This window comes from Tetrahymena thermophila (assembly GCF_000189635.1).
Source record: "Tetrahymena thermophila SB210 genomic scaffold scf_8254763, whole genome shotgun sequence".
NCBI lineage: Eukaryota > Ciliophora > Oligohymenophorea > Hymenostomatida > Tetrahymenidae > Tetrahymena > Tetrahymena thermophila.
The window spans coordinates 169826-187987 of NW_002476522.1; the positions used below are offsets into that span (position 1 = coordinate 169826).

An 18162-nucleotide genomic window follows, 5' to 3' on the forward strand; every position below is an offset into this window, starting at 1 on the left:
CTCTCCATAATAATAATTTCATGATATTAAATTTTTAGTATTTTTTAATTGAAATTAAATATGATTATTTGATGCCAAAAATATGTAGTCTCTCATTTAAAACTATATTTTATATTAAATAACATCCCATCCAAATGGAATTCATGCTTTTTAGTTATTTTTTTATAATAACAGAATCATTTACGGCTGTTAATTATTAATATGCTTGCGTACTCAATCCACTTATCAAATAAATAAGAATTACTCATTTCAACTTAATATAAATTAATATTTACATATTTAATTTCACAAAAATACTTGTAAAAATCAAGTTTATTGAATTTAATTATTTTATTTATAATTTAAAGTAAAATAGTTACCATCGATTCTAAAAGATTTAAATAAAGTGCTCTTCTTAATAAGATGTTTTTAATTTAAGGTGGTAAGAATAAGATAATAATTATTTTTCTTTCTTTTTAAACTTTTAGAGAATGTTTTTTTAAAAATTAATAAAAATAGCTATTTATTTTTTAATTATTTTATTTTGTAAAAATATTTTCTTTCCTTCTTATTTAAATGTTAATTAATTAACCAAAAATATTTCTTGAGTTTTTTATGCTTTAAAAAAATGCTCCGGGAGGGGCTTGAACCCTCGACCTTGGGTTTATTAGACCCACGCTCTAACCAACTGAGCTACCCGAGCTGCTTGATTATTATAGTATGAACCAGATTAAATTTTATCATTTTTGAGTTTAATAATATTCCAAAGTATGTTTTTTTGATTTAGTTTGAATATGAATATGTATATACATACTATCTAACTCAGTTGCTTTAAAATAATTAATGTATGTTTGTATGCTAATTAATCCTTTTGTTAATAAAGCAATAGATGAAAAATAAAGAACTAACTACGTATAATTAAAAAGATATTTTTTATTCAAGTTTGAATGATACATTAATTAAGGTAGAAGTTGACAAATTTGGCTTTTTTAGCAAAACAAAGATAAAGGAGCCTACTTTTTAGATCAACTAACTATTCATTCTTTTCAAACATAAACAATTAGAAGAATGAATCTCTATTGAACGCCAAAGTAGATTTTAAGTCTTTAACTAAAATAGAAATAGCTGATTATTTGAGGAAGCTAAATTAAGAATGCACTATGACTGACAAGAATAAATAAGTGTTAGCGAATAAACTAAACAATATAGAATAACAAGCAGCTAATCATATTAGTTTAAATTAAGATGATTTAACAAGTCTTATCTTAATTCTTTAGATTATGTTTCAAAACTAGAGATAGAGCTAAAATATCCTTAATTTGGCTCATACTGTTTTATTGAATTATTTTTCAAAATAAATGAATATGTAGAATACATCTGCATAAAAATTTATGGAAAGTCTCCATGTTTTCCAATAAATAGTTCCTTTGATAGCAAAAAGCGATAAATTTGAATATGAATTAGTTCAAAAATTGCATTTATTTTTTAGCTAAGATTAAGTTTTAAATTAGTTTACTCAAACAAGCTTGCTGCATTTGATTAAGTTTTTCTTTTCAAAAGGTATAATTGAGATCCCCTTAAAAATAAATATCAACCCAGAAAGCTTACCATTTTAAGAGTTAGTTGAGTATATATGGATGACTTCTCTTTCTGGTGCATAGATTACTCAAGATTAAACTAAAATATTGTGTAAGTTTTTATAGGAACAGGTAAAATTTATAGGTTTACTTCAACAAAACATAATTTTTTTATTTTATAATAGCCATCTATTAAGAATATTCCAAAGGCTATTTAATATAAGCTAAAAGAAATATCAATTAGCTCTGATTTGGGTGAAGCAAGCAAATATATTTCTCAATTTGATCATTTTTACACCTAAGAAAGCTAAGTATCTCCAATTCAAGAAGACTGCGAAATTATTTTAAAAGTTCTCAAGTGGAATTTTAAATCAGAGGTTAGAATTGATCCATATACAGTAGATTTTTTAATTACTTTACCAAGCATTAAAAATTAAATAGTGCTTGAAATGAATGGGCCATCTCACTATCCTTATTTTTCAAATAAAGATGTATTTTCTGCTAAAGAACAAATGAAAGTTAAAAACTTAAAGATAAAAAATTATATACCCGTTCTAATCCACCATCAAGACTGGAGTTAAATTAAAGGAGTCACAGGAAAAATAGATTTCATACAAAATTTAGTTTAAAAGCACATTAAATAAACAAACTTATGACAGAAATAAAAAATCTAAACTAAAAAACTCATTCAAAATTATATCCCAAAAAAAAAATATTAAAATAAATAAATTATTAAATGATTTGTTAATTCGAAAACAAACAAATAAGCGATGAATCTTAAATTAAATTACATGTATGCATATAATAAATACCATTTTAATTATTAAACAATTAATAGTAATTCATTTTACATTTTTCTAAATTGTACCAATTTTATCTACAAAAATTTAAGGAATTATTTGATCTGTTAAAAACTTTTATTATATAAAAATTAATATTGAGCCAAAATATTTTTTATATCTAATTTACTGATTATTGATTTATGTTATTAGGTCTTTCGTATAAACTGCAGCCCTCTGCTTAGAAATCTTTGAGATTTAATTTAAAAAATTAATCGCCAACCATTAAATGATATGAGCCATCATCCCACTCAATAATTTTGGCATTTGATTCAAGATTTCCCTATAATAATAAACAGATATTATATTTTAAATTAGCTTTTAAAAGTCTACTTCATTATTTTTCCTATATCTGATGGTGCTTGATTCTTGAATACCAAATAATTATTTTGAATGCTAATTTTACAAAAAAAAGAATATTTAACTTTGTTAAAAACAATTAAAATTACTTATGATTTAATATTATATTCATTTTCTAAATATTTAATATGTTCTTCATTATATTCTTTTGCGCAAAATCCTACAGCCTGCTAATGCTTCAAATACCATCCCTAAATAATATCCAAAATAACAAATTTATGAATAGGAATCTTCCAAAAACTAACTAATACCTTTTAGTTTTTATTAAAGGTGAATTGTTCCTTTGAAACTTAAAATTCATTTTCAGAAAATAAAACATCCTATTCTTCGTCCATCATTTCTCTTTTTCTTTTTCAATGCAACTTTAAAATTTTATTGACCTTAAAAAATGTTTGACTTATTTATTACTTAATTAATTGATTAATTCAAAATCCTTTGAAATTCAATAAAAATTATAATTGCTTTTAAGCTATTAAATAATAACAAAATATATAAACCTATAAATAAAAATTGATATGATATATATATTTATCATTTCATAAGATAAATGCAATTAGATAGACAAATACAAATAATTAATCTATAAATCATAATTTCAGAGTGAATGACTATCATTAATAAATAAATGCATAATAATACATTAAAGAATAGAATATTTTTTTTTAAATATTCATTATCTTTTACTGTTATAGAATAACTTTTTACTGATATTTAAAAGCCTTTTTTTAATATTAATGTGTTAGGTTTCATAATTTAAGTCAATATAGACTTTTTGAAGTTTTTCAATAAGCTTTGTAAGCAACAAAAAGTTAACAATCAAATAGAGATTATTGTCTGTAATATTCCTTAAAACCAATCAAGCATTTAATCACCTCAATTTAAAAAAATTAATTAAAAAATTAGCTTTTAAATTTAGTATAATAATAAATATTAATCCAATCAAGAACTTAATCTTAAAGAGGATTAAATATCATATTACGAATCTTCATTTTTATCTAGCTAGTATTCAAAAAAAATAATTTCGAACCAAATTTTCAAATATGTATTATTCTTTAAGTATATTATAGCTTGGCTTGCAAAAATTTAGAGGATTGAAGTATATAAATTAATGTAAAATACAACTATCTTTTATTTATAAAAAACATGATAAATATATAAAATTTTAATCATGCATGTATGTATGTATGATTAATAATAAAATAAATGAAAATAAATAATTACAAAAAAACGGGAAATAAAACTTAATATATTTATTTATTTATCACTGCTCTTTTAATTTATTTACACTAGAATTTGTATTTATTTATTTATTATAATTTTTATTTATGAATTACTCAGTTTCAAATTTAAGATCCAAAGACAATCTTTCATATCTAAAAACTAAAACTAAAATTAATATCAGAGAAATATTTGATTAGATTAATATTATTTGTAAGAGGGTAATAGATGGATGCAACATTTGCTCAGCTCTTTTTAAAAATTATTAATTAAAATTAGAAAATTAATTTATAAAAAGAATAAATAAATACCCTGGAAACTAAAGTTCACCTTGGAGTGGATTGAATATTATACTATTCTAAATTATTTGTCTAAATCCAAAAAGCAAATATGATGAAGAAGTATTAATTTAGCACTACCCTTAATAGCCTATAAACATAAACTCTGCCAAAGGGATGCTAATCTTATACTGGCTAGTATATATATATAAACTTGGAAATTATGATGCACATTCACATGAAAAACAATTAGTTAATTATGTGTATGAGTTTGAAAAGTATTCACTGTATTTATCCTTTAAATATTTAGCTATTTCTTATTTTAATTTTAAAAGAATTTAATTTTGACCGGCGATTTAAAATAAAATGTATCTACTTATAGGAAGAGCTGAGTAAGTATAAGTTTGAATTATAAAATTTTTAAAATGAGCAATAGCTGTCATGTCAGTATCTCCTAAAAATATTCCAGCCATTTATACATCCTAGAGTAAAAAAAATTAATTTTATAAAACCTCTAAATTAAATAGATGTATGTATGTATGCATAAATGTATAAATTTACCCAATTGTTACTAGAATAAGTCTTTAATATAGGATAAGAAATGTTGGTTGTAATATTATAATTTATTTCAAATAAATCATTTGAATTGAAAGTGCTTCCACTTATTTAAAAATTAGGACTCTAATAAATTAATAAATAAATAATAAAATAATTTAACGTAGTTTATTTGATAATTTGTTAAATATAATTTACAATTAGTTAGTTTTACTAGTATCCTTATATAAAAATGTTATTTTTATTTCCATTTGCTAAATTTAGAAGTCCATTTCCTATCTATAGAAATTGATATGAAAAAAAATAAATATTTTTTTAAATGTTACACATATTTTTTGAGTAAGTTCATTGACAGAAATAAATTATAATTAAATAGAAGTGTCGTTATCTTCAGAAAGGATAAAGCTTTCAGATTCTAAATCTCCTTTGATAATGAATTTTTCTTGAAAATTCTTTAGAAAAAAAAAATTAAAAAAAATATATTTAATTAATTAATTAATTAATAATGAATGGATGAAGAACTGTATACTTAAGTGTAGTCTTTTTGTATTATTTATAAAGTTGTTGATTATTCCTCTTCAAAATACCAAACTGGCTAGTAATTTAGTGGCAATTAATAATCTGAATTCAAATCACAGTAGCCTTAATATGGTAATCTTGAATTGAAAACAAAGTTCATAGTGTCTGCCAAGGGTATTTATATAATCTATAATATTTATATATCATTTTTATTTTTAGTAGATTATTTATTTATTTTTTGTTAATTACTGGATTAGAAAGAATGAAACTAATTAAGATAGTTTACTATGGATATCCTATTCTAATGCTAATCTAACAAATAAGAACCATTTAATCTCTAAAGTCTTTTAAAGTTTTGCATTTTTCAAAGGAAAAGGGTATTTTATTTGAAAAGGTGCTTTAGATAACACATATAAAAATAAATACTGTAAGAAATAACTAACTACGCATTCAATATGTTAGCTAACTAATGTTAAATTAAAATTCTAGACTACAAAAGCTATTTATCTAAAATGTAAACTGTGATATTTACTTATTGCCTATGATAGAACTTAAAAAAATTTATTAACTGAATAGTATATTTGTTTTTATATTGATTGTAATTTTTTTTCAATAATTTATTTATTTTAATTTTTTTTATGAATTTGCAAACTTGTTTTTTATTTATATTATTGTGTATTATTTCTAACTCTGGAAAATAAGAAGTTAATTTTTTTAATTAATATATGAATAAATAAAATAAAAGTAGAATTTATCAGAAATTAATAATTTAAAAAACTTAATGACACTAAAATTTTATTGCTTGCAAGTAGGTTTGATTACAATTTTTATAATTGTTTTGTGCATATAAGTAAAAATAATTGATTCAAGCAGTGTTTGATATATATTTCTTTTAGAGTAAATGAAGAAAAAGCTTTGATAGAAAAGTATAAAAATAGATTTTCAACTAAGATAACTAAGATAAACTAAATATGTATAATAAAAATCCTTAAAATATAATTAATCATTTAAAAATTACTCAATTTTTTAACAACTTTAAATATTATTATTTCATTTTTAATGAACTAATCATGCTTGTCCTAAAAATACTGATGAAAATTGTAAGCTTTTAGTTACATTTATTCAATTGAAAGAAAGGGGAAAAAAAATCAAATTAATTTATAGCTAGTAAATGTATAAATATTAATGTAATGAAAATAAAAATACTTTGGATTTATTTTTCTTATTTTAGAATCTATCATAAAAAAAAGATTATTGATAGTAAAGAAATCATAGTTTTATAAATAAAAACAAGCAAAATACACTGACTAAAATATAATTTGTAAAAGTAGAATATCAAGATTTTAAAAAATATAATTATAATTAAAAACTTTTCAATGGAATATCACCTTTTGTTAGGTATTTAGGTTATATAAATTAATTTTATTAATTTAAAATTATTTAACTGAGAAAATCTAAACCGTTTTCACTTTAAAATTTGGTTTTTATTAAATTTTATTAATTCATTTTTTAGCTTAGTTAATCAAGATAAGTAGAAATAAGAAAAGTTCAAAAAGTTTTTAAATTTGATTAAATAAAAATACTAAATGATACTATAGGCACATTGGGAATAAATTAAACTTTTTGGGTTTGGTTTGAGTCTGTGACTAATACTTTTACAAAACAAAAAAATATTTTTATTTAGGGTGTCAATAAATTAATTAATGAGAATTAATTTACAGTTTGTTTGTAATAAATATCATAGCATTTATTTTATTATTGGACATTTTTTTTTATGATTAAAAGTTTTTGAAGAAAACATAAATTATAAAATGAATAACTATTTTATACAAGTAAAATATAAATGACATAATATCATTTTTGTTATTATTTAGCAATTCTAACAAGTTATAAATAATTATTTTTTTTATCAATATATTATTCAGTTTCAAATATAAGGTCTAAAGAATTTCTTTCATATTTAAAAAGTAATCCTAAAATAAATATAAGCCAAATATTTGATTAAATAAATATTATCTATAAGAGAGTAATAGATGGATGCAACATTTATTTAGCACTTTTTTAAAAAACATTATTAAGATTTGATAATATATTAAAATTAAGAATAATTAATTACCCAGGGAACTAAAGTTCACCTTGAAGTGGATTGAATATTACGCCATTGAAAAGTATCTGTCTGATACCAAACAATAAATTTGAAGAAGAGATATTAATTTAACACTAATTATTTGTGTTTGTAAACAGAAACTCTTCTAATGGAATATTAATTCTATACTCGCTTGTATATACATATAAATTTGGGAATTATGATGCACACTCACAACCAAAACAATTTATCAATGTAGTGTATGAATCTGAAAAATACTAACTGTATTTATTCTTTAAATATTTTGCAATGCCTAATTTAAATTAAATAACTAATAAATATTTACTAGTTGAAATAAAAATAAAATTTACTAATAGGAAGGGCAGAGTATACATAAGTTTGAATAATAAAAGTCTAGTAATGAGCATAGGCTACCATATCCATATCTCCTAAAACCAATCCAGTCATTTGCACATCCTAAAGCAATTAAATATAAATTTTTAAAGATTGTTATATTAGAGGAATATATTTATTTATTTATTTACCCATTTATTAGTCGAATAAGTTTTTATAATTGGATATATAGTATTGCTTGTTATATTATAATCTATTAATAATTTAGCATTAAAAATGTCAACACCAAATTAAAAAATAGGACTCTAATAAAAAAAAATTAATTTTAATTTTTGTTTATATTAAATAATTAATTTTACTATTAGCTTATTCTACAGATAGCCTTATATAAATATACCATTTTGATTTCCATTTACTAAATTTATAAATCCATTTCCAACCTAAATAAATAAATCAATAAAATAAATTTAAATAAAAATATTTATTTTAAAGAATATTTATTACATATTATGTAGTAGTAAAATTGTAGACAGAGATAAATTCCAATTAAATAGGTGAATCATCTTGAGAAAGATAAAAATTGTCTGATACTAAATTGCCTTAAATAACAGAGTATTCATCTAAGTCCTATATAAAAGTCAAATATATAAATGTTAGAAAGATATTTTAATTAAGTATTATTTACTTTAGTGTAGTTTTTTTAAATAGTTTATAAGCTTAGTGACAGTTTTTCATTAAAAAAGTGTAATTATTGAGGCTATGGATTCTCAAATTCACTTGAAGCATATTTGCACTTATTTTAAAGTGAACATTCTGTATTGAAAACAAAATTCATTGTGTCTGCAATAGGTAAGCTCAACTATTAATGTTAAAAATTATTATTGATGAAATTAAAGATAATTTTTTTGAATACAGGATTTGATAAAATAAAGCTCATAGGCTGTTTTTACTTAGGGATTCCAATGTAGACATTAGACATGCAAGTAAAAACCATATTGTCTCTGAAATCTTTGAATATTTTACATTCTTAGATAGAAAAGGATATTTATTTTGTATAGGCATATTAAATAGCTAATATAAAGGCAATCATAGCAGAAAAAAACCAAGTACTCATTTTAATAACTAATTCTATTTTAATAAGAAGTTTTATCAGTTAATAATTATTTTTAAAAATCAAATGTTATTTAAAAATTTCTTATTGTTTGATTGTATGTATGTATGAATATATGAATGTAATCATTTACATTAACTCTTCGTTTGTAGACTTTTTATGAATCCAATTAATTTGGATTGAGTTTATTTGAAATTTAAAAATGTAAATAAATTAATCTTATACAAAATTTATTATAAGATTAATCATATATAAATATTAGGGCTGAAAAATTTATTTTTGAAAGAATATTTTTGCTAAATTAGTATTTGAATAAAAAATTATATATGATATAGAGTGTAATCAATTATTCATAAAAATTAAAAATGTTTAGTTTATTTTATGTATTTAGTAATAGTTGCATAATTTACTTGTTTTTTTGCTATTTTAATACATTCATAATTAAAAATGTCAAATTATATAGAAAAAATAATATAGAATGTATCTCAAAGAAAGTATTGGGGAATCTTTTAAAAAGCGAAGAAAAGAAAAAAAAATCAGAATTAATTAAAATTGAGGCAAATTTTAAATTAAAAAAAGAAAAAATTTATCAGATTAACTTTTTATAGAAAAATTAAATTTTGTTACAATTTTTAAAAAGAGTCTTATTTACTTTTAAAAATGAACAAAATATTTAATGAAGCTCTATACAATAGACAAAACTTTTTCATAAAAAAATTTAAATTTTTCAAAAAGCTTTTTTGAAGTGAAAAACACTTTTTAAACTAAAAACAATAGACCAAATTACATGTAGAGCAACAAATGAATTTTACTATTTAATAAAAACTAATTGCTACAAACTGAGTCCACAAAGTTTTTATAAATATTTCACATAAAATATAAATAATATTTATTGGATTAACTTAAATATATTGGCTAAGCATGAATCTTCATTACTAATTAAATAAATAAATAAATATAATTTCGCTTTATATAAATAAATGAAAATAATCTCTACATTATATTTTAAACTTTTTAAAAATATTTAGAAAAATAAGACATTTTTTATCAAATAAATTCAGTAATATCTTCAAAGCTAAAATTTAAAGCACTAAATGATGCTTAATATTTTAAATGTGTAAAAATTTATAGTAATAATAATGAACAATGTATACTCTTATTATAATTGAGAAATACTAATTTCAAATTTAATAAAAAATAGCCTAAGAAATTAGATAAAATAGAAGAAAGTATTAAGAACCGAAGTAAATAAACAAACAAGTTAAATTTAAAAAAAAAATAATTTATTTTTTATATAAATCTATGAGACAGACTAAACAAGTCGTATAAGTATATAAATAATTTATTTATTCCTTTAATTTAGAAAAAAGCATTAATTATATAAACTATTATATGGTAAGCTATTTATTTATTTATTTATTAATCTAATAATGATTTAAAAAGATATGCAGAATTTATATTTATGCTTTTTATATTAGTTAAATAAATACATAAATTATTGTTTTACTACATACATATAAAGGGAAATAGAGGTAAATATTAAATTTTTTATTTAAAACTTGATTAATATTTGTATTTCGAATGTAACTTATAATTTTTATTAAAAACATACAAAAAAACTGATTATTTTTTAAGATAAAATTTATGTAAATAATTAAATTTTATGTAATATAAATAATATATTTTAGCAAGGATGAACTTTAATAATTAATTAATTAAATGGAAGTTTACAGTGAATATATTAATTAAAATAATATTAATACTCACTTTGCCTATTCTTTAATTTATTTAACTTATTTAACGATATTTTATAATTCGATATATTTTTTAATATCAAATTGCTTAGTTTCCAATTATAAATCTGTTGATACTCTCTCGTATTGAATCAACAAAGCTAAAAGTATAGCTATACAAACATTTGATTATATTAATATTATCTAAAAGTAAGTTATGGATGGATGCTACATTTGTTCAGCTCTTTTTAAAAAAAAAAAAAATTTATTAACATAAGCTAAAAATTAAATATTTGAATTACTCTGGAAATTAAAGTTCACTTTGTAGTGGATCAAAGATAACATTATTCAAAAGTATTTATCTAATACCAAATAGTAAATTTGACTATGAAATATTAATTTCGCATTAACCTTAAGTATTTGTAAATGTAAATTCTTCAATAGGGATAGTAATCTTATATTCAGTTGTGAATATTTCTAAATTAGGAAAATTCTTTTCACAGTTACATTAAAAGCAATCTAACAAAACATATGCATCATCTTCGTTATCAAAATTTTCATTATATTTATTTTTTAAATATTTAGCAATTTCTTTTGTTAAAAAAAAATAAATTATAAAATAAATAAGTCTAAATCTAATAATTAATTACTTTTTGGAATAGCTGAATAAACATATGTCTGTATTATAAAAGTTCTATAATGAGCTATTGCTTCCATATTTTGGCCTCCTAAAGAAATTCCAACCATTTGCACGTCCTAGAGAAGAATTAAATTAATATTTTAATTATCTAAATAAATTGTTTAAGAAATTACCCAAATATTATCTGAATATGTTTTTAGTGCTGGAAAAGAAGAATCTCTAGCAAAATTGTAATTTATCTTTAATCCATCTAAATTATTACCACGATTGAACTAAAATAGTGGAGACTTTTTAAAGTAAAGTAAAATAATTTAATTTTTTAAAAAAATTAATTAAAAATGATTTACAATAAACTTTTTCTGAAGATAACCCTGCAAAAAAATGCTGTTTTAATTACCATTTTGCAAATTAAAAACACCGTTTCCAACCTATATTAATGGATAATTAATTAATTATTTAATAATATAAAAATATATTTTTTAGAATAGTACATATTGTTTTTAAGTGTAGTTGCGAATAGAAATAAACTGCAATTAAATTGGAGAATCATTTCTAAATAGGTAAAATTATTCTGTATCTAAATCACCTTAAATTATTTGTCCTTCTAGTAAATTCTTTTATTAAATTATTTAATTTTTTATAAAAATATAATTATTAAAATTAATGTTACATTTGTGTAGTTGGTTTATATAACTTATAAACTAGTTGAAATTCTTTCTTGATAAAAGTGTTGCGCATACTGTAAATTATGTCTAGCATATGTGCAATTATTTTAAATAGAGCACTTTGAGTTAAATACAAAATTCATTTTGTTTGCAATTGATAAACTCAGCTTAATTTAAAAAATAAATTTTAATAAAGTTAAATATTTTTATTAATTAATTAATTAATTAATTTACTGGATTTGATAAAATTAAACTAATTGGTTGTCTTTGCTTAGGATTACCAATAAGCATTTCAAATGCACAACTAAAAACTTACTATCCTCGAAAATCTTAGAATATCCTACAATTTTATTATGGGAATTATATTGATCTAGACTCAACATATTCAATAGTTAATATAAAAGCCAGTAAAGCAGATGCAATCAAACGAATCATTAAATAATTCTATTTTAATTTTAGTTATTTTTTTTTATTTGAGGCTAGCAATCTTATTTTTAAAAATTTAATTACAAAAATATTCATGTTTGCTTATTTAGCTTTTATACTTGCTTTAAATTTCTAGCTAATTTATTTATAGATCTTTTGTTCTAATGAAATGAAATCGATAAATTATATTTCTGAAATTTAAAAGTTTTCTTAGATTTTTAAGGTAGAACATAATTAGTTTGGTACTTTATGATTTTCATTAATAATTAATGAATAACTAAACTATTTATAGTTATTAAATTAAAATCTGACTTACTATTAAGCTAGAACAGGTATATTTTAAACATAAAATCATTATAGTTTTGTAAGTTTTATTGTTTATGTAACAAAAATAAGAAAAATTTAAATTTTACTTAAATCAAGATGTTATTTATGGTAAAATATATATTGTTAATTCATTTAAATACATTTAATTATATGACTTATCTTTAAAAACAAAGAGTTCATTTACATTTCTTCATAGTAAATAAATTTTCAACCAATTATCATACTAATTAGATTTAAATTAAATTAATATCTAAAAATAATTATCAATGAAAATCTTTATAATCAATCATAAAGAATATGTTTATACTTTAGATAAAATTAAAAATTAAACCAGTTATAATTATTTAATTAGAAATATACTTATTATATAGAACAGTAGAATTAAAATAAATCATAAAAGTTCTATAAATTTTATAGCTTATGTAAGAAAAATAGAAAAATAATTTTAAATAGGTCAAAATTTTATTTATGATTAAGAAATAAATTTTAATTCATTTTAGATACATTTTTATTATTTAATCTAAATAAAAAAGCAAAGAATTAAATTCCTTTTTGTTTAATATATAAATAAATTATCTACTATCTTGCTTAATTTAAAATAAGCTTGGAAGATTTGAATTAAATTACTGATCTCTTTTTGCTTACTATAGTTTTTTAAGAAAATAATTAAAGATTAGAATTAATCACAAATAAGAAATAAATATCAATATCACAGAAAAACCATTAATTAATTTATCATATTAACTAAAAATGATAAAGAATCTTGTAGAAAACATTAATAGCTTTATAAAGTATCTAACTTTGATTTATTTATTTATTTATTATATTGTATCTATGAAAATAACATTTGAGCACATTGTATTAACAAAAATAAAAGAATAATAAATGAAATTTATATATGAGCATGCATGAAGTTTTTCATTTGTTTACAATATTTCTTCAAACTAATTATTATTTTCATATCTATTAAAACAATTTTTGCAATTTTTACATAAGTAAGATACGTTTGTTTTTAAAAAATCTATGATTTATATATTAAAAGGATAAAAATATATATATATTTGCAAGATTATTTAATAATAAATTATTATTTTTGAATTTTAAATACTGATTCAAGCAAGTATTTAAGATTCAATCAAGAATATAGAAATTTATTTAATTAATTAACATTTATAATTAATTTACAAAATTATTTTAAGTTTAATTTTAAATAATTTAGAACTTATTTTATTATTCCCTTTCAAACTATGTTACTAATTATTTGGTTTTACTTGCTTGAAAAACATAGATTGCTAAAGTTTTCTATACATATTTCTTTTTATAACTACATTAACTCACTAATAATTTAATTTTTTTAAGCTGATATTTTTGATTGATCAGATTCCATTTATTTATCTTAGCTTTATTGTGTTTCTATTAATTTATTATTTTGATTGAAAATTTATTTCATTTTATCATTTTCTTCCAGTAAAGAGATATATTTAGTATTTAATTTAATAAACAGTAGAACTAAAAGGCATATTTAAGTCTATCCAATAAAAAATATAGGATAATACAAAAATATAGAAAGGTACTTCATTGAATACTCTCTTTAGAAATTATAATTAATAAAATTAAAAATCGCATTATAGTAATTATTTCGGGAACTAAAGAGTGCTATTTATTTAGTGGGTCAAATACTATGTTTTGATTTTAGATTTATTAAATGCCAAATAATAGATTTGTTTTTGAAACATTTATTTTGCATTCTTAATCACCATTTTTATAATAAAAATAACTAATAGGTATAACAAGTTTATATTCCTTTGTATAAATAACTATGTCTACAAACGATATTTCTTTTAAACATAATTCTAAGATTAGTAAATTATATCTTCCACCCTTTAAAAAGTATTTGCTTTATTCCTAGTTAAGAAATTCAAGTACTTCTTTATTTAGATAAAAATGTATGGTCTTTTATAAAATTCATTAATAAATAATTAATTTACTTCTTGGAGAGCAGAGATAACATAAAATTTAATGATAACTGTCTGAAAGTGTGCTAACGGCAGAACATTTACGTTTTCAATATACATTCCTACCATTTAAAAATCCTTTATGCAAATTATAATTTATTAATTAATTAACACTTCTGAATTATTGATCTCACATAATATATTTGAAAAATTCTATTCATAAAATGAATGTAAAATTTAGAATATTCAAAATATATTTCTGATATTTTTATTCTAATTAAAGATATTCTTTGATCACTGTTATAAATATAATTATTATAATTTTTACCCAAAGTTATTTGGAATATGTTGGTAAAGCAGGTAGTTGCTCTAAGCTTTAATCAGTATAATTAAATCTTAAATCAGTTACTCCTGATTTATCATAGCTGAATGAAAATTTTGGAGTCTTTATTATAAAACAAATCAATTAATTTAAAATATTTTTAATATAATTTACAATTAACTTTTTCTATAAATATCCTTAAGTGAAAATGTTATTTTAATTGTTACTAGATAAGTCTATGATACCGTCATTCAGCTTATTAAATGTTTACTTTTTCTTATAAATTAAAATGACTGACATAAACAAAATTCAATTCCATTGATATATCACTTGGAGAGAATTTAACTTGGTCAGCCACAGTATTTCCATTAAAGATTTAATTTTCTATTCTATTCTTTAAATATTAAAGAAATTAGTAATGCGATTTATAATTAAAAATACAACATTTGGGCCTTTGTTCATTATTGACCTAAGAGTTGATGATTTTTTTTCTTCATAGAATAAATTAGCAATCGCTAAATTGCTCAAGATTTTCAGAACTAAATTTATAGACTTTTTGTAAAATATTCATTCAGTTTTTCTCTTTAATTAAGAGTAAATTGCTTTAAAGAATTATTAATTTAAAGAAAATCAGAAGTAAAAAAATTATATATAAAATTAGAAGATATTTAACAGAATATTTATAATATAAAGAATAAATTAAAATATAACAAATTGAATAATTATAAGAATAATAAATAACATTATAAATATAAAATGAAGATAAAGATAAAAAAATTTAATAATAGTTATAATAAAAGATGATTTAACAAAATAAGCATATTAAATTTATCAAATTGGTGGTGGTTAAAATATTCATTATATTGGTTAAATAAAAGATTTTATGTAATATAAATAATATATTTTAGCAAGGATGAACTTTAATAATTAAATGGAAATTTACAGTGAATATATTAATAAAAATAATATTAATACTCACTTTGCCTATTCTTTAACTTTTTTAATGATATTTTATAATTCGATATATTTTTTAATATCAAATTGCTTAGTTTCCAATTATAAATCTGTTGATAATCTCTCATATTGAATCAACAAAGCTAAAAGTATAGCTATACAAACATTTGATTATATTAATATTATCTAAAAGTAAGTTATTGATGGATGCAACATTTGTTCAGCTCTTTTTTTAAAAAAAATATTTATTACCGTCAGCTAAAAATTAAATATTTGAATTACCCTGGAAATTAAAGTTCATTTTGAAGTGGATCAAAGATAATGTTATTGGAAAGTATTTATCTAATACCAAGTAGTAAATTTGACTCTGATGTATTAATTTTACATTGACCTCTTTCATTTGTATATGTAAATTCTTTAATACGGATAGTAATCTTATACTCAGCTGTGAATATTTCTAAATTAGGTAAATCCTTTATGCAGTTACATTAAAAACAATTTGACAAAACATATCTACTAGCTTCGTTATCGAAATGTTCATTATATTTATTTTTTAAATATTTAGCAATTTCTTTTTTTTAAAAAAAATAAATTATAAAATAAATAAGTCTAAATCTAATAATTAATTACGTTTTGGAATAGCTGAATAAACATATGTCTGTATTATAAAAGTTTTATAATGAGCCATTGCTTCCATATTTTCGCCTCCTAAAGAAATTCCAACAATTTGCACATCCTAGAGAAGATTTAAATTAATATTTTAATTATCTAAATAAATTGTTTAAGAAATTACCCAAATATTATCTGAATATGTTTTTTGTACTGGTAAAGAAGAATCTCTAGCAAAATTGTAATTTATTCTTAATCTTTCAAAATTATTACCAGCATCGAACTAAAATAATGGAGACTTTTAAAGTAAAGTAAAAATAATTTAATTTTAAAAAAATAAATAAATAATTAATTAAATATTATTTACAATAAACTTTTACTGAAGATAACCCTGCAAAAAAATGCTGTTTTAATTGCCATTTTGCAAATTAAAAACACCGTTTCCAACCTATGTTAATAAATAATTATTTATTAATATAAATATATATTTTTTAGAATAGTACATATTGTTTTTCAGTGTAATTGCTAATAGAAATAAACTGCAATTCAATTGGAGAATCATTTCTAGATAGGTAGAATTATTCCGAATCTAAATCGCCTTAAATTATTTTCCCTTCAAGTAAATTCTTTTATTAAATTATTTAATTTTTTATAAAAATTTAATTTTAAAATTTATGTTACATTTGTGTAGTTGGTTTATATAATTTGTAAACTAGTTGAAATACTTTCTTGATAAAAGTGTTGTCCATACTGTAAATTATGTCTAGCGTACTTGCAATTATTTTAAATAGAGCACTTAGAGTTAAATACGAAATTCATATTGTTTGCAATATGTAAACTCAGCTTAATTTAAAAAATAAATTTTAATAAAGTTAAATATTATAATTAATTAATTAATTAATTTACTGGATTTGATAATATAAAACTGATTGGTTATCTTTGCTAAGGATTACCAATAAACATGTCAAATGCACAACTAAAAACTTCTTATCCTCGAAAATCTAAGAATGTCCTACAATTTTATTATGGGAATTATATTGATCTAGACTCAACATATTCAATAGTTAATATAAAAGCCAGTAAAGCAGATGCAATCAAACGAATCATTAAATAATTCTATTTTAATTTTAGTTATTTTTTTTATATTTGAAGCTAACAATCTTATTTTTAAAATTTAATTACAAAAATAATCATGTTTGCTTATTTAGCTTTTAAATTTTTTTAAATTTCTATTTAATTTATTTATTGATCTTTTGTTCTAATCTAATGAAATCGATAAATTATATTTTTGAAATTTAAAAGTTTTCATAGATTTTTAAGGTAGAACATAATTAGTTTGGTACTTTATGATTTTCATTAATAATTATAAACTATTTATAGTTATTAAGTTAAAATCTGACTTACTATTAAGCTAGAACAGGTATATTTTAAACATAAAATATTAATAGTTTTGTAAGTTTTATTGTTTATGTAACAAAAATAAGAAAAATTTAAATTTTACTTAAATCAAGATGTTATTTATGGTAAAATATATATTGTTAATTCATTTAAATATACTTAATTATATAATTTATCTTTAAAAGCAAAGAATTCATTTACATTTCTTCTTAGTAAATAAATTATCAATCAATCATCATGCTAATTAGATTTTAATT

The 18162-nt window shown here is 20.0% G+C and overlaps 6 protein-coding genes across 6 annotated transcripts; 1 reads left to right on the forward strand and 5 right to left on the reverse strand. All coding sequences in view use genetic code 6, as the record gives it.

The window, feature by feature from the left end:
* Positions 1-926: 926 nt before the first annotated feature.
* TTHERM_00560100 (RAP domain protein) lies at positions 927-2212 on the forward strand (the record flags this gene model as incomplete). Its single annotated transcript, XM_001010163.2, has 2 exons — positions 927-1688; positions 1742-2212. 2 exons carry the CDS (start codon positions 927-929, stop codon positions 2210-2212), a joined length of 1233 nt encoding a protein of 410 aa, XP_001010163.2.
* A 186-nt stretch (positions 2213-2398) lies between these two features.
* Positions 2399-3093, reverse strand: TTHERM_00560110 (Leo1-like protein; the record flags this gene model as incomplete). Its single annotated transcript, XM_001010164.3, has 5 exons — positions 2399-2470; positions 2526-2678; positions 2729-2791; positions 2845-2946; positions 3007-3093. The coding sequence occupies 5 exons, from the start codon at positions 3091-3093 to the stop codon at positions 2399-2401; spliced, it is 477 nt and encodes a 158-aa protein (XP_001010164.2).
* Positions 3094-4299: 1206 nt separating this feature from the next.
* Positions 4300-5686, reverse strand: TTHERM_00560120 (transmembrane protein, putative; the record flags this gene model as incomplete). Its single annotated transcript, XM_001010165.2, has 7 exons — positions 4300-4436; positions 4628-4733; positions 4813-4932; positions 5005-5085; positions 5133-5258; positions 5336-5512; positions 5612-5686. The coding sequence occupies 7 exons, from the start codon at positions 5684-5686 to the stop codon at positions 4300-4302; spliced, it is 822 nt and encodes a 273-aa protein (XP_001010165.2).
* A 1493-nt stretch (positions 5687-7179) lies between these two features.
* On the reverse strand, positions 7180-8759 carry TTHERM_00560130 (transmembrane protein, putative; the record flags this gene model as incomplete). Its single annotated transcript, XM_001010166.2, has 8 exons — positions 7180-7381; positions 7442-7724; positions 7783-7888; positions 7957-8070; positions 8125-8205; positions 8270-8392; positions 8451-8624; positions 8679-8759. 8 exons carry the CDS (start codon positions 8757-8759, stop codon positions 7180-7182), a joined length of 1164 nt encoding a protein of 387 aa, XP_001010166.2.
* Positions 8760-10639: 1880 nt separating this feature from the next.
* TTHERM_000560140 (transmembrane protein, putative) lies at positions 10640-12205 on the reverse strand (the record flags this gene model as incomplete). The annotated part of the gene is made up of 5 exons (XM_012796131.1): positions 10640-10853; positions 10912-11200; positions 11260-11365; positions 11423-11536; positions 11597-12205. The coding sequence occupies 5 exons, from the start codon at positions 12203-12205 to the stop codon at positions 10640-10642; spliced, it is 1332 nt and encodes a 443-aa protein (XP_012651585.1).
* Positions 12206-15919: 3714 nt separating this feature from the next.
* TTHERM_00561140 (transmembrane protein, putative) lies at positions 15920-17614 on the reverse strand (the record flags this gene model as incomplete). The annotated part of the gene is made up of 8 exons (XM_001010168.2): positions 15920-16124; positions 16181-16469; positions 16529-16634; positions 16692-16805; positions 16875-16955; positions 17011-17133; positions 17189-17350; positions 17414-17614. The coding sequence occupies 8 exons, from the start codon at positions 17612-17614 to the stop codon at positions 15920-15922; spliced, it is 1281 nt and encodes a 426-aa protein (XP_001010168.2).
* Positions 17615-18162: the final 548 nt, after the last annotated feature.